General features: G+C 40.2%; 1 protein-coding gene across 6 annotated transcripts in view; it reads left to right on the top strand.

Annotated features, from left to right (window-relative positions):
* The window catches only part of LOC140205777 (ecotropic viral integration site 5 protein homolog), a 276394-nt gene that overhangs the window by 205097 nt on the left and 53703 nt on the right, over positions 1–17594 (top strand). For all 6 annotated transcript variants that reach the window (XM_072273435.1, XM_072273433.1, XM_072273434.1 and 3 more), the window contains one exon: positions 10508–10603. In XM_072273435.1, coding sequence (XP_072129536.1) covers positions 10508–10603 — 96 coding nt within the window. The remainder of the gene's footprint in view (positions 1–10507; positions 10604–17594) is intronic.

Here is a 17594-nt window from a genome sequence, read left to right as displayed (position 1 = left end):
CCAGGCGCAAATCCATGGTCTCATGAGACTAACAGATGCCTATAAATGTGCAGACATTGGAAAGGGTCCAGAGGAAGATCACGAGAACAATTCTGGAAATAAAAAGGTTAACAAATGAGCGTTTGGCTCTGGGTCTGTACTTGGAGCTTAGAAGAATGAGGGGGGGATCTCATTGAAACCTATTGAATATTGAAAGGCCTAGATAGAATGGATGTGGAGAGGATGTTTCCTATAGTGGGACCAGAGGGCAGAACCTCAGAGTAGAATGATATCCCTTTACAACAGATTTGAGGAAGAATTTGTTTAGCCAGAGGGTGGCGTATCTCTGGAATACATTGCTACAGACAGCTGTGAAGGCCACGTCATTGGGTATATTTAAAGTAGAGGTTGATAGGTTCTTGATTAGTAGTGGTGTCAAAGGTTACGGGGAGAAGGCAGATAAATAAGCTTCAGAGGGAAAATAAATCTGCCATGATCGAATGGCAGAGTAGACTCGATGGGCCTAATGGCCTAATTCTACCCCTAATTTTATGGTCTTTATATTTTTAAAAAATTGGATTTTTTCTCAACCTTTTTTGCTTCTTATAACTGTAGTTCAGTTCTTTGTATTTTCATACTAATATTTTAACTTTTTAAAAATATTTTCCTCTCCTCTAATTTTTCATCCTCCACTTCAGTCCTTATTTTATAGTTAGCTTTCCTGAAATTCGTTTCATAATTCACTGCAGTTCTCTCTCAACATGTCGATCCTGATTTAGCAATTGCGTTTTGTCCAGTGAATGCTGATATTTTGGGTTAAGACCATACATCCTGACTTCTTGCAGTCTGTTTTAATTGTTCTGGATTCCAGCATCCGAAGTCTCTTACAGCTGCATTTCTCGATTGGTTTACTTCATCTGAATTTTACTTGTTCATAGAGATGCATAGTTCTTTTTTAATGCCTTGTCAAATGTTCTATGGTCATTGCACCTTTAACTCTGTGCAGTAGTATTAAGCAATAAAATAAAAAATGTCATTCAGATAGTTCAGATTAATATCCTCACATAGTTTTGATTGCAAATTAATTTAAAGCAGAGTGTTGAGTCCTCAGGCGCACAGCACCTTTTGAGGTTGAAGTCACTCATTTAGAATTTATGGAGCCCCACATTTTTTGCTTGACCTTGCATTGCACTGCACGTATCTTTGCAAGCACGACGCAAGAAGGAAACCACATCCTTTGTTCAGATTTTCTGACCATTTTCTGGGTCTGTTTGCTAAAATGGATGAAGTGTTTTGTATAAGATCATTTCCCTTGGATGAAGTTTAACAGTATTTATTGACGTTTACCCATTTTCACAGACCAGGAGCTTTGGTCTGCAAACAAGGGTTTTCAACAATGCCTCATGTCGTTCTAGGATGTAAGCACTACCATTCTAAATTAAATCGAAGCAGATTCCCCCATGGAAAATGTGAGGGCTAATCTAAACTCCTTGAAGGAGTAAATTGGTGCTTAAAATAAAGGTGGGTTGGGCTGTCCTCTTCAGTGGCAGTTCTGTGTTATAAGTAACTTAAAACTGACAGAATTTAGCACATTTATTAAGTATACGGATTGTGGTCTTGCTTTGCTTCCTTCTATCTCTTAATCTAACCAATTTCCCTAGAAATCTTGAAAAACTTATACCAGGGAGGCCATTTGAAACATGTTGTCCACGCCAGTTTGAAAAAAATGGAAACCCTGTCTAATCTCACTGTCCTGCAAGAGGCCTGGGGTTGTATGGGTTTTGGCTTGCCCTGTGAACATAGTACTTTTTTAACCATGCCTCTATGTTCACTTGAAGATCCATAATCTGCACTTTCCTTAAGAAAGCCATTGTTTGAATCATTTTCCACAACCAATATTGCAAGTGAATTCCAGATTCTAACCACGTTAAATAAAGAAGCTTTTCGCAGAATATCCCTAATAATTTAGAGAGTTCAGACCCCGATCATGCACTGTGTGAAAATATTCTTCTTCATCTTCCTTTACTCCTTCTACCTACAATTTTAATTCTATATATGTTACTTTTTCTAGACTCAAAACAACTAAAGAAACTTCTGGGAAAACATTTGAGATAAATTTTCCCAGAATTTCTTAGGTTCCTAAGAAAATAGCTCGCTTATCTAATCTTTCTTCATTTGCAGTTGCACCTTTTCTTTATTATGGTAGCCACCACAGGAGTCTGTCCTCAAGCTGTGGTTAACTCTTATCATATAATCATCCTGCTTTTATTCCTTATTAGTTGACTGATAAAGGAAATCATCGCACATGGCCTCAATGATATTAGTGACTTCTCTCATCTTTAAGGATCTGTGGACATAAATTTTGAGGTCTGTCTATTTCTCCACAACTCTCAGTATCCTGCCATTCATTTTGTCTTCCTTTTCCTTGTCACACAACCCCAACTGCATTGCCCATTCAAGGGATGTGGGCTTCACAGGCTGAACTACCATTTAATTACCCACCCTCAACTTGAGAAAGGTGGTGGGGAGCTGCTTGTTAGGATGCTCTCTACTGAGCATCTGTAGAATGATATGAGTATGGATGTGCATCAGAATCAGGCTTAATAGCACGAGTATATGTTGTGAAATTTGTTAACTTGGTAGCAGCAGTACAATGCAATGCAATATAGAAGAAAACTGAATAAGGGTAAGTGTGTGTGTATTTGTGTGTGCGTGTATAAATGGTGCTGAACATGTAATCACCTACTTAAGGTCATTGATGAAGTGGCTAAAGATGGGTGGGCCTACTCATCTGTAAACAAAAGCGTTCTTCATTATCAATAATATGGCTATTTTTTCTGCTTCCTGCACTCATGCTGAGCTCGTCAATTTCATCAACTTTACTTCTAACTTCCACCCAGCCCTCAAATTCACTTGGTCTATCTCGGACACTTCTCTCCCCTTTCTCGATCTCTCGGTCTCCATCTCTGGAGACAGACTGTCCACTGACATCTTCTACAAGTCCACTGACTCTCATAACTACCTCAACTATACCACTTCCCACCTCGCCACATGCAAAAATACCATTCCCTATTCCCAGTTCCTCCGTCTCCGCCGCATCTGCTCTAAGGATGAGGTTTTCCGTTCCAGGACATCTCAAATGTCCTCTTTCTTTAAGGATCGTGGTTTCCCTTCTGCTGTCATCAATGATGCCCTCACCCGCATCTCCCCCATTTCCCGCACTTCGGCTTTCACCCCATCCTCCCGCCACCACAACAGGGACAGAGTTCCCCTTGTCCTCACCTACCACCCCACTAGCCTCCGGATCCAACACATTATCCTCCGCAACTTCCGCCACCTTCAACAGGACCCCACCACTAAGCACATCTTTCCCTCTCCACCCCTCTCCGCCTTCTGCAGGGATCGGTCCCTCCGCGACTCCCTGGTCCACACGTCCCTCCCCACGGATCTCCCACCTGGCACTTATCCCTGCAAGTACTACTCCTGCCCCTACACCTCCTCTCTTGCCACCATTCAGGGCCCCAAAGTGAGGCAACACTTCACTTGTGAGTCTGTTGGGGTCATCTATTGCATCCGGTGCTCCCGGTGCGGCCTCCTCTACATCGGTGAAACCCGACCCAGATTGGGGGACCGCTTCGTCGAGCACCTCCGCTCCGTCTGCCAAAACAGACAGGATCTCCCGGTAGCCACCCACTTCAACTCTGCTTCCCACTCACGTTCAGATATGTCCATACATGGCCCCCTCTACTGCCATGATGAGGCTAATCTCAGGTTGGAGGAGCAACATCTCATATACCGTCTAGGTAGTCTCCAGCCCCTTGGTATGAACATAGAATTCTCCAACTTCTGGTAATTCCCTCCCCCTCCCTTCCCCTATCCCTATGTCACTCTGCCCCCTCCCCCAGCTGCCTACCTCCTCCCTCTTAGTTCCACCTCCTTCTACTACCCATTGTATTTTCCCCTATTCTTTCTTCACCTTTCCTGCCTATCACCTCCCTGCCTCCCTTCCCCACCCCTTTATCTTTCCCCTTACTGGTTTTTCTCCTGGAACCTACCAGCCTTCTCCTTCCCACCCTCCCCCCACCTTCTTTATAGGGCCTCTGCCCCTTCCCCCTACAGTCCTGACAAAGGGTTCCAGCCCGAAACGTTGACTGATCGTTTCCACGGATGCTGCCTGACCTGCTGAGTTCCTCCAGCGTGTTGTGAGAGTGGCTATTTTTTCATTGTTTATAAGCTTCACTAGCATGTCCTCTTGCATTTAATTCCAAGTAATTGTGTAATACAAAAGTATTACCCATGTGGAACTGCACCAGAAGCTACCATACATTCACTGCTCATTGCCATGTTCCCACATTGCTTTTGGGTAGGGAGTTCAGATTTTAGTGCCATACCGCAGGAATCTTGTATTTTTTTTTAATGCACAGTACCTATTAATAAATCTGTAGTGCCCATTAGTTATGGGTGTGGCATATTATGACACATATCCTAACGGAAGCAGTTTATTTACTCAGTATGTGAAGAGCAGAATAAATGAGAACTATGCAAACTTCTAATAAAAGGGTTATTCTGCCAGGAAAAAAAAACTCAGCGAAAACAGTTACCCAAAAAATTACTGTATAAAGTTAATCTCAATAGCTGCAACAGTTTGATCCCTAAGCCTGATTGACAAGGGGACTCTGACTCATCATTTTTTCTCCAGTCCTATCAAAGAGTCTTGTCCCGAACCATCATCGACTGTATTCTTTTTCATAGATGCTGCCTGGCTTGCTGAATTCCTCCAGATTTTGTGTGTTGAAAAGGGATTTATCCAGTTATCTCTATTGACATTAATCATAGTTACTGCTCCAGTATTTCCAAGTTTTTTTTGTCTTGTTTGTTCTTGGGTAGTAGTATTCTTTCCAAAATCCTCATTAGTGAAACCATTTGCATCACCCATCATGAATTTAGCTGCGAATATGTACAGCTCAGGATGTACAACTATATGCTGTGAAATTTAATGTGTTTGGCTTTCCCTGATTTTCAGAGATTTTCCATAAGACAAGAGCAGTAGGCCATTTGGCCCAGTGTGTTTGTTCTGCCATTCCAGCATGCCTGATTTTTTTTGTCCCTCTCAACCCTGTAACCTTTGACACCATTACTGATCAAGAATCTATCAACCTGTGCTTTAAGTATACTCAATGATTTGGCCTCCACAGCTGTCTGTGGCAATGAATTGCACAGATTCCATCTGCTCATCTGTGCTTTCAGTTGCTTAGGACCTGAACTTTGGGATTCTCTCCCTGTATTTCTCCATCTATGTTTATTTTTCCCTTCTCTTAAAACATTCCTTAAAACTCAATTCTTTGACCAAGCTTTGAGGGCAGCAAGGTAGTGTAGCATTTAGCATGATGCTTTCCACCACCAGCAACCTGGGTTCACTTTCCACCGCTGTCTGCAAGAAGTTTGTATGTTCTCCTTGTGACTGCGTGGGTTTCAACCTAGTGCTCTGGCTTCCTCCTACATACAGGTCAGGGTCATGCTATGTTGGGGCCGGAAGCATGGCAGCACTTGCAGGCTGCCTGCAGCACATCCTCGTACTCTGGTTGTAGGAACAAACAAAGCATTCCACTGTGTGTTTCAACGTTTTGATGAACATGTAACAAATAAACCTAATCTGTTCAAGCTTCTTGATTAGGGGCTGGATTGTTCTTGACCTGGCCAAGGCTTCAGTTTCACCCCAGCACAAACAGGCCAAAAGCCTGGGGTATGAATGGATAAACAGAGCTCCAGACCTTCTGGTTGATGATGTTCTGCCAAGTCTGTCAACTCACTTTCACACAGTGGTACCTGAAACCCTGTTTCCTACCATCCCTGCCCCCCTCCAACCATACGTATGGTCTTTTGGTAGCTTCTCATGTACAATGACTTCTCAGCTCTTTTCAGAAATATTTAAATAAATATAATGTTTAAATTATTAAACATGTATAACTGACCTAAACTTAACTTCATATAAAGGCAAAATAAACAACCTTAATTTATCTTATCCATCACAAATGGCTGGCTGTTTTAAATTGCTAATGTTACCAGTATATCTAGCCCTCATTTCAAGGAGTTTGAGCTCTGTCTTAGAGTTTGTTGAGTCCAGCAGTGAAGTGAAAGACCAGTTTTACTGGCATGTAATCTGTGTGTATTTGACTTCTGGATCAACCCAATCCATGCTGATGCAGAGAATTATCTGGGTTAATTTCTCCTTTTTTACCGATGTTTGATTTAGTTTGTTGATGCAATCTGTGGAATACCTTGGGGCCAGTTGCACCATGGAATATCATAGGTAATAAGAAATTGCACTTTTGGCTGAAATTCAGCCTCGTATGAGCCATAGACATCTTTGTTGAAAAGAACAGTTGTCAAGGGAACAAGTAATGGAGATCTTAGAGATGCAGATCTTAATATCCAGTGGCAGTCTACAAAACAGCATGTCATTCGGAATCCCATCATGACATAGATTGTTTATTTGAGCATAATTTGCTTAATAAAAGTTGTGTTTTTCATTCAGTCCTAATGAAGGGCCTCAACCTGAAGCATCAACTATTTATTTCCTTCCATGGATGCCGCTTGACTTGCTGAGTTCTTCCAGTATTTCATGATTAATATTTCATGAATAACATTCCAATAATAGGATTCAGAAGTGATTGGAATTTCCATTTGATGCTGGATCTCTGATGGTCTCCAATGGTTCCCCAGTCCACTAATACCATGTGCAAACTGTCTATACTCAAGGCATGTACTGTACACTCACACCATGTACATTCCATGTATATACGCAGTTGTCCTGCATGCAGTGTTCTACTGTGTCACACTGCCCAACTCAAGGAATATTAAAATATTTAAGCCAATCAAGTGCTGCCTTTTGGGAAATTCAGGAACATTTATTGCCCTTCAACCATCAGGCTCCTGAACCAGTGTGGATAACTTCATTCACCTCAACCCTGAACTGATTCCACAAATGATGGGTTCATTTTCAAGGACTCTGCAATTAATGTTCTTCTTCTTATTTATTTATTTATTCCTTATGAAGGGTCTCAGCCCAAGACATTGACTGGTTACTCTTTGCCACAGATGCTGCCTGGCCCACTGAGTTCCGCCAGCATTTTGTGTGTGTTGCTTTGGATTTCCAGCATGTGCAGACTTTCTCATGTTTATTAGATTAGATTAGATTATGAAGACACACAGGAGAAGGAAGAAAAACTCTCCCTGCCATACTTGACCACGGTCCGACTCTGAGTCATCCGAAAACTTAGAGCTCTGATCAGCTCTCTGACACCGAGTACTGAGCGCTATCTCTATCCGAACAATTCGACCTCCATCTTGGTTGCCAACAGCAGGCAAAGCCAGGGATTTTGAGGCCTTCCCTCTGAAAGATTCCCGACTGCGCAGTAACGACAGCAGTGAACGAGCGTTTCAGAAAGTTTTCCAGATGTTCCTCCGCACTTTCAGGTCTGTCTCCATCAAATCAGATTTGTCCACGGCCCCTATTTAACAATGTCATTTACTATTACTTTCTGCATTTGTATTTGTTGTCTAATTTTACAAATTGGTTGTTTGTTAACCTTTGCTTGTGTGTAGTTTTTTGTTATTGATTCTATTGTATTTCTCTGCCCTACTGTGAATGCCAACAAGAAAATGCATCTCCATGGTATATGGTGAAACACACATACTACCTTGAGAATAAGTTTAATTTGAACTTTGAATTTTTACGAAGTTTGTGTTCAGTACCTAATACTGATATTTGTAAAAAGGTAAGTGATTCATCTGAGAATAAAATGAATACTCCAAAGCAGTGTGAAGAAGAAAAGGCAAAATACACTTGAGGAAAGCATAAATCACAAAGAGGGAAACGGTTTTTCTAGATTCTTAACTTCTCTACATTTTAACAGGCAACCGTGAGCCATATGCTCCCAGCTAGGAAATGACTGCTCTTGTTATCAGTTGGTTGAGGGAAAACCTCAATGAAACACTGATTCCAAGAAGTCTTGTGCTGCCACCAACCTAATCATATCTGTTATGGTGGCACAGTAAGAGTAATTACATCAATCTTCTTTGCTAATAGTGAGCAAAGAATTCATTTAGAAAAAGTTTAATATTTTTTTTAAGATCCATTCCAAAAGCAGTTCAGTGCAAGGATCCAAGCTCAGGTCTTTGCAATAATAAGTGAGTGCTGTACTTCAAATAAATAAGTGCAAGATTCCACGGTATTACTTCAATGAGCTTCTGTTTTCTGTGCCATGCAGACAGATCATTCCATACATAATTACATTGAGATGGTATACGAAAAGCGGAATACTGAATATGCACTCAGTAGTCACTTTATTAGGTACACTTGTACACCTTGTTAATGCAGATATCTAATCAGCCGATCATGTGGCATCAACTCAATGTATAAGAGCATGCAGACATGTTCAAGGGGTCCAATGTTGTTTAGACCAAACATCAATATGGGGAAGAAATGTAATGTAAGTGACTTTGACCATGGAATGATTGCTGGTGCCAGACGGGGTGGTTTGAGTATCTCATCACCAGTTGATCTCCTGGTATTTTCATGCACAGCAGTCTAGACCAGGGGTTCCCAGCTTGGGGTCCACGGACCCCTTGCTTTTGGGATTGATCCATGGCATAAAAAGGGTGGGAACCCCTGATCTAGTTCTTAAAGAATGGTGTGAAAACAAAAAACGTCCAATGAGTGGCAGTTCTGTGGGCGAAAGCGCCTCATTAATGAAAGAGGTCAGTGGAGAATGGCCAGTCTGTTTCAAGCTTACAGGAAAGGGACCGTAACTCATAACCACATGTTACACCATGTGCAGAAGCACATCACTGAATGTACAACACATCGAGCCTTGAAGTGAATGGGCGACAACAGTGAGAAAGTGCAATGCAGATGGACAAATGATTTGCAAGGCCACAGCAAGGTAGATTGGGAGATCAAGAATTCATTTTTCAGTGAATGAAGGGTTATTCAAGTCTTCGAACAGTGAGATAGAAGCTGACTTTGACTCCGGAGGAATGTATCTCAAACTTGTGTATCTCTGCCCAGCAGGACAGGAGAGAAGGCAGAATGACTGCGGTGGGAGGGAGTTATTCCTCACACTTGGGCCAATATTTATCATTCAAACAACTTCAATAAAGAGAGATTATTTCATTATTTTGATGTTTGTGAGGGGTTATTGTACACAATCTAATGGCAGCATTTCATATTTTCAATTGTAATTATATTTCAAAAGAAATAGAGTGCAAGATATTTGGGACATTTTTCTTACATTTTATTTTTATTTTAACTACTTTAATGGGTAAAATTTTCATATTTTTTTTTACTATTAATGCATTTTTATCTCCTGATTTGACTCTTGGTCCCCTGGCCTGATCAGTGAGTGGATCTTTACCATCATAGGAAATGTAACATTCTGTATGTTCTGGGTCCATTCTGAGTTTCATGTAGCATATTGGCAACTTGGTCTCTACCCCTTCTTTAATGGCTGAACTCCAGGCACCTGTAATAAAGATCTGGAAATACCAGCTGCAAGGTTTGGTAGTGTGTTTTTCATATTTATCGCAACCAGGCAATCTGGGTACATCAAGGAAAAAATGCTGTTAATATCTAAAAGAAGATTTTTAATCCAAAATCAGAATCAGACTTATTATCCTTGACATATGTCATGAAATTTGTTGTTTTGCAGCAGCAGTACAGTGCAATATATAAAACATGCTAAAATTACATAAGAAATGTGTACTGTGTATATTATATAATTTTAAAAATAAGTAGTGCAAAAATCAAAATTAGTGAGGTAGTGGACAGTGAAATATTGGAGTCAAACTCTGAGGAACAAAGACACTGGTTAAGAGCAGTAACAAGGAAAGAATAAGGAATAAAAACTTGAGAAACAAAGTAAACAGTAAACTGACTTTAAAGAAAGTCGAAATTTTTAGTCAGGTGCATAATGACAAAAAGATAAATTCAAGAAGGCTATAAGGAGAGCAGCTTTGATTTTAAATATTTTTTGAAACTTATTTGTTACTTTCTCAATAATGAAGGTCATGTATTGTTTCCTCATCCGATGTTTTTGATTTGCATAGTTATTGAGAACGATGAAGGAAAATGAATAGAGGGACAGGAAGTGTGATGTACAAGAAAGGTTTGATCAGAATTGGCTGTTATTTTCATTGGTGAAGCATAATAATTTGTATAACACGAACCAATCCATTGTCTTTTCCAAAGAAAGTAGTGTTTGTCATATGTATTTATAAATAATCTTTACATGTGGTTAAAATTACTGGTATTTGAGTCGTACATTCTTTTCCTTTATAAAATTGTGGGGACATTTAACATACTCAGTATTGTACAATGCTGGGCAGAACTGTGTAAGTTTTTTCTGTGTGGTACGTAATTTAGAATGTATATATTGGGTGAAAAATTATGCCATTTGATTTTAATTTTAGCTTTTTGGATTAACAGATTTGGACAAATGCTGTAATAAGTGGTTTTTTTCTCTATCAGAAAGAAGAGGGTAAAGTTAAAGGCCAGCTTAATAATTCAGACTCCACCCAATATATAAGAGCACTAAAGGATCAGATAGAAGAGCTGCAACATGAGGTGAGTGATAAAGATCTAGATTTCCGTGTTTTGTTAATCTTTTGCATTATCTTTCACACTTTTTTGTACAAATCTTGTCTGCTGAAAAAATGCAGCTGTGTCTGATGTAAATCTGTTGGTGTAGCATTCTGCTGAGAAGTTACTCACATACATCTGCATGAGATAGCAATGTTCCTTATCTCGTTTCCCTTTCCTCCTCATTTTTTTCCCCTTCACTCCCTATTTTGGCATATTTCGTTTGGTTTGTGACCAGAATCTGCAGAGTTAACTTGTTCATGTTTTATGGCTTTCCATTGAGCCTTTCTTTTAATTTTCATTGTCATACTTAGTTTACTGTTAATTTCCATCTCAAATCATGTGCCCATAATTAGTTGTGATTTCACTTCAGATAATAATAAATGAATTAGATTTGATACATTTGTGATAAAATGATTTGTATGGATGAATTACATGATTTTTTTTCATTCTTGTGACTGGAAAGGATCTTTGCAGTTCTGCAATGCATAGGATGAAATATTGAACAAAAGAAATCCAAATACATTTAATTATTCTCCATTCCAGCTTCCTCCAAGGTCTTGGTTCCGTGACATTAGTGAGTTACCATTACCCCCCACATGATGCGGTGTCACAGTGGTGTAGCAGTTAGTGTAATGCTGTTTACAGCACCAGTTCAATTCCCGCCACTGTCTGTCAGGAGATGTACCTTCTCCCCATGACGTGTGGGTTTCCTCTGGGTGCTTCAGTTTCCTCCCATGTTCCAAAGACGTTAGTAGGTTAGTTGGTCACTTGTGGGTAATTGGGTGGCACAGGCTTGTTCGGCTGCAGGGGCCTGTTACCATGCTGTATCTCTACCTCAAATGTGGGACTTGAGTATTGATTGATTATTTATTTCTTGGAAGTAGAAGATATCATAACTCAGGCTGATCCTAGCCCTGGCCAGTGTTTACACTTCCATTAGCTGCTGTAGCGTTATTAATTCTTCCCTTACAAATAATTTTGATGAACTGTAGACTCGTGTCTGCTGCAACTCTGGATTAGAGTAGCTAATGAGGATCTTACCTGAGACTTCTCCGGTTAGCCCCGTTTAATATACCGGATTTTTCTAAGCAACACTAAACTAAGAGAATTTGGTATTTAATTCTCTTAGAGAATTGTTGGGCAGCCATCTCCCAGATTTCTGCTCGCATAGCTATATAGTTGACCCCTGAGAATCATGGGATTGGCCATTCTTGTCATTCTTCTTTAATTCCCCACTTTGTGAGAAATGCCAGCATGGTATAGGTATTTAGCCTCTAATTCCTGTGCTATCTTTTAGAAACTAAGCTCCCCTGTATTTCATATTAAATATGCAGAAGGTGCCACTGGGAGCATAAAATATAGTAGTAGAATTCAGGCATTCGGCACTTTGAGTCTGCTCCACCATTCAATCATGACTGCTTTCATGACACTACTTTCTCCCTGTAACTGAACCCCTTTACCAATCAAGACTCTGTCAAATATCAAACTATTTGCAGATGATACGAAGATAGGTGGAAGATCAGGTAGTTTGGAGGAAATAGGCTACAAAAGGACTTGGATAGATTAAGAAAATAGGCAAACAGTGTCAGGAAGTGTATGGTCATGCACTTTGGTGAAGAAATGAAAGGGTTGATTATTTTCTAAATGGAGAGAAAATACAAAAATCTGAGGTGCAAGGGGATTTGGGAGTCCTTGTGCAGGATTCCCTAAAGGTAAATTTGCAGGTTGAGTCTGTGGTGAGGAAGGCAAATGCAATGTTAGCATTAATTTCAAGAGGACTGGAATATAAAAGCAAGAATGTAATGTTGAAACTTTATAAAGCACTGGTGAGACTTCACATGGAGTATTGTGAGCTGGTTTGGGCCCCTTATCTTAGAAAGGATGCGCTGAAACTGGAGAGAGTTCAAAGAAGGTTCACGAAAATGATTTCAGGATTAAACTATTTGTTGTATGAGGAGTGTTTGGCTCTGGGCATGCATTCACTGGAATTTAGAAGAATGAGATATGACCTCATTGAAACCTATCGAATGGTGAGAGGCCTTGATAGAGTGGATGTGGATAGGATGTTTCTTATGGTGGGAGTGTCAAAGACCAGAGGGGACGGTTGCAGAATAGAGGGGCATCCTTTTAGAACAGAGATGGGGAGGAATTCCTTTCTCCAGAGAGTGGTAAGTCCGTGGAATTCGTTGCCACAGGCAGCTATGGAGGCCAAGTCTTCATGGACAGTATACTTAAGACAGAGATTGATAGATTCTTGATTGGTCAGGGAATGAAGGGATATGGGGTTAAGTATTGAGCTGAGAGGAGAAATGGATCAGTAATGAAGAAATATCAGAGCAGACTCAATGGGCCAAATGGCCTACTTCTGCTCCTATATCTTATGGTCTTATAACCTTGTGGATTTCAGCTTGTGAAGTACTCACACTGAAATGCTTTAAGTGTGGTGGTTTCTGTCTCTGCCACACTATCAGATAGACTTCCAGATCCCTACGCCTCTGTGACTTTTGACTTCTTTCCCCATCCTCTTCTGCCTTCTAATGAACCACCAATTAAATTGATGTACCTCCAACATAATGAAGTTTCCACCAATGCAAGCTGGTTGTAGTTCATCTTGCTTAGGCCTTTCAGTACACTACTTCCAAAGAAGTAGGTACAGGGCAAATATCACGGGTAAGTTTTTTTATGCAGAGGGTGGTGAGTGCGTGGAATGGGCTGCCGGTGACGGTGGTGGAGGCGGATACGATAGGGTCTTTTAAGAAACTCCTGGACAGGTACATGGAGCTCAGAAAAATGGAGGGCTATGGTAACCCTAGGTAATTTCTCAGGTAAGGACATGTTCGGCACAGCTTTGTGGGCCGAAGGGCCTGTATTGTGCTGTAGGTTTTCTATGTTTCTCAAACAAACACAGCCTAGGTAATATCCCCTCATAATTATTCAGTCTTGCCAATATCCTTATAAATCTCCACTGCAACCTCGATTGTTTAACACATTTTTCCTAGAGTGTGATGACCAGACTTTGACAAGTACTCTTAACTGTATGCTCATAACTGGTGTCAGTCACATGCACTTGCGTGGCTGTTAGACACTCACATCGCATCATCACCATGATTCGAGCAAACATTTTTTTAAATAGCATTAGTTACATGTGTTTGTGTTTAAAAGGCAGCGATTTTTGTTACTGATAGTGAGAAATAAGCAAGAAGACAATTTGGAACGGTTTTGCTAACTGCGGTTTCAAGCATTCAGACTTGGAGATACCGAAAATGGCTATGGGTGAAAATGAAATGATTCCACTACTTCCAGTTAAGAACTATGCAGAAATTGAAGGTATCGACAATCAACTTGAATGTTACAATGAAAATGAAGTTTGGAGGATACAATCATCTGAGGCATTGTATGAACGTGTCTGCTCTGATTTGTTCATTTACAGTCAATCAAATGAGGGTTGCAGCATACTCATTAAAATCCTCCAATAACTATTAGGAATGAATACAGTTTTATAATAGTCTAATAGTATTGGTAGTGTTCTAATTTGTTTCTGTTTTTCAGTTAAATACATACTTTGTTACTCAGTTAAAAGGTAGTTTGTCCTTTTCTTTTTATCACAAGCAAGGGCAAATCTGCAGATGTTGGAAATCCAAGCAACACACACAAAGTGCTGGAGGAATTCAGCAGGCCAGGACCTGTTGACGGGTCTTGGCCTGGAACGTTGACTGTACTCTTTTCCATAGATGCTGCCTGGCCTGCTGAGATCCTCCAGCATTTTGTGTGTGTTGCTTGTCTTTTTCATATCTTTTTACCTATTTCCATAAATCTTGGGCTAATTGAGGCAGCCACCTTATTGGGCTGGAATGTACTACTCCCATTGTGTCCCAATTAACTGTATCATGATCTCTTATTTTATATTCCATGCCTCTGACTAAAGAGATGTGTCCTGATTCCTCCTTAACCACCGTATCTATGTAAACCTAAAAACAAATTCTGGAAGTAATCAGCAGATCTAGCAGTATTCATGAGGAGTGAAACAGACATTTCAGGACAAGGTTCCCTCTTCAACCAGGGATACAACTTGACCTGCTTGGTGTCTCCAGTATTTTCTGTTTTTGTTTTGCCTTTCCAGCAGCTAACGATGTTGCTCCACCTTATCTTCCAGTTCAGATATCTTTGAACGCAACTCCCAGGTTGTCTACCTATTTATTCTTCATCCTTAAAATTCATGCTTTACTACTTCTCCATTTGAATTCCAAGTGCCACTTTTGTGACTACCCAACCATTCATTGACATCTTCCTGCAGCTTACAACTTCCTCACCATCAGCTACACTGCCATTTTAGGTATCATTGGCAGGTATCTTGATCATTACCCTTTCCTCCAAGTCCACATTATGCACCATGCAAATATATAGAATCTAGTACTGAGTCCCATAAAACCCAATTGCACACAACTCTGTATGCCATTGTATGTATTTCTTTTTTTCATTTCCCAAATTTTTAATTCTATTTGTCACATTCTTGGGATCCCATAAAATAGAATCAAGTTTATTACTGGCATATGTTGTGAAATCTGTGATAGCATTTAAAAAAAAGTATAACTTACAATATGAAATATATAAAAAATAAGTAGTGCAAAAAAGCAGTACTATTCTTGGGTTTATGGACTGTTCATAAATCTGATGATAGAGGGGAAGAAGCTATTCCTAAAATATTGAGGTTGCATCTACTTTCTCCTTGATGGTAATAATGAGAAGAAGGCATGCCCTGGCTGGTGGGGTTCCTTAATGATGCATGGTATCTTTTTGAAGAGTTGCCATTTGAAGATGTCCTTGGTGGTTGGGAGACTACTGCAAACAGTTGTGTTTACAACCCCGCAGCTTTGTCATTGGTGCCTCCATACCAGATGGTGAATCAGCCAGTTTGAATGTTCTCTGTAGCACATCTATAGAAATTTGTTAGAATCTTTGGTGACGTACCAAATCTCCTCAAACTCTTTATGAAATATAGCTGCTGATGTGCCTCCTTCATAATTGTATCAATATGTTGGGCCCAGGATAGATCTTCAGAGATGTTGACACCCAAGAACTTGAAACTGTTCACCCTTTCCACTGTTGACCCTTTGACAATGACTGTTCTCCTGACTTCCCCATCCTGCAGTCCACAATCAATTTCTCCGTCTCACTGTTGAGTGCAAGGTTTCTTTTCCCGACAATACTCCACCAGCCAATTTGTCTCACTCCTGCATGCCTTCTTGTCACCAACTGAGATCCTGCTGACAATAATTGTGTCGTCAAATTTATGGGCTGTTACTTTCCTGATCAGCCTACTGCCTTAGTCTTTGTGGAAACAAAACTGAGGTTGCACTGCCCTTCAAATATTTTTAAAACCATACTATTTCAAAATCTTTATCCCTTGGGGCAGAATTAGGTCATTCCCGCTCTCAGTCAACAATAGAGACCCATATCAGAATCAGGTTTATTATCAGTCAAATATGTCATGAAATTTTTTTTTTGCAGCAGTACAGTGCAATGTATAAAATTACTACGTTACTGTGCAAACGTATGAGGCACCCTATCAGTATATATGTGCCTAAGACTTTTGCAGAATACTGTAGATTTTATCCATATTTAGTTATTTATTCACTTCAGATATAAAAGCCTGAAATTACATGCTACTGGGCACAAGGGCGACTTCTATTCCATTGTTATAAGATCAGAGAACGCGTAGTGCCGGTAGACAACAAGATGCAAGGTCATAGTGAGGTAGTTTCTGAGGTCAAGACTTCATTTTATTGTACAAGGGAACTTCAATAGTCTTATATTGTTTCAGGGTCAAACCTATGATCACTATGGCAAAGAAGTTATTAACCTGGTATATTTTTTTTTAAATCACGATGATATGAAGATAGGGACAGATAGTGTTGAGGAAGCAGGGAGTCTGCAGAAGGACTTGGACAGATTGGGGGAATGGGCAAAGAGGTGGCAGATGAAATATAGTGTAGGGAAGTATTATTGTCATGCACTGTGGTAGAAGGAATAAAGGTATAATCTATTTTCTAAATGGAGAGAAAATTCAAAAACCCAAGGTGCAAAGGGACTTGAGAGATTCCCTACAGGTTGAGTCGGTGGTAAGGAAAGGAAATGCAATGTTAACATTCATTTTGAGAGGACTAGTTTGTAAAAGCAAGGATGTAACGCTGAGGCTTTATAAGGCATTGATCAAACTGCACTTGGAATATTGTGAGTAGTTTTGGGCCCCTATCTTAAAAAACATGTGCTAGCATTTGAGAGGGTGCAGAGGAGGTTGATGAGAATGATCCCAGGAATGACAGGGTTAACATATGAGGACCATTTGATGGCTCTGGGCCTGTACTTGCTGGAGTTCAGAAGAATGAGGAGAGGGGGTGCGATCTTATTGAAGCCTATTAAATATTGAAAAGCCTAGCTAGAGTGGATGTGGAGAGGATGTTTTCTATAATGGGTGAGTCTAGGACCAAGGGTGCAGCCTCAGAATAAAGGGACATCCACTTAAAACAGAGTTGAGGAGGTATTTCTTTATCCAGAGGGTGATGAATCTGTGGAATTATTGTCACACTGCTGTGGAGGCCAAGTAAGTCATTGAGTATATTTAAAGTGGAGGTTGATGTGTTCTTGATTAGTCTGTGTGTCGAAGGTTATGTGGAGAAGGCAAGAGAATGGAGTTGAGATGGATAATAAATCAGGCATGATGGAATGGTAGAGCAGACCCAATGGGCTGAATGGCCTATTGCTGCTCCTATGTCTTATTGTCTCTGTATTAAGCTGAATTGGGATTGCTGCTTTCAAATTGCTCTCCTGTTACCACTCTTCCTGTTTGCTGAGGTTAATTCCCTAACACTTAGCCCATTACTGCTTCCTGTCTTCTATTTGCAATGTACTGCTTGCTAAAAAAAACAATTCTCTGTGATGCATTCCAAGAATTTTGCATCAACTTCCTTAATTT

Source organism: Mobula birostris, chromosome 12, assembly GCF_030028105.1.
Source record: "Mobula birostris isolate sMobBir1 chromosome 12, sMobBir1.hap1, whole genome shotgun sequence".
Taxonomy (NCBI): Eukaryota; Metazoa; Chordata; class Chondrichthyes; order Myliobatiformes; family Myliobatidae; genus Mobula; species Mobula birostris.
This window is presented reverse-complemented; position numbering and strand designations above follow the sequence as displayed.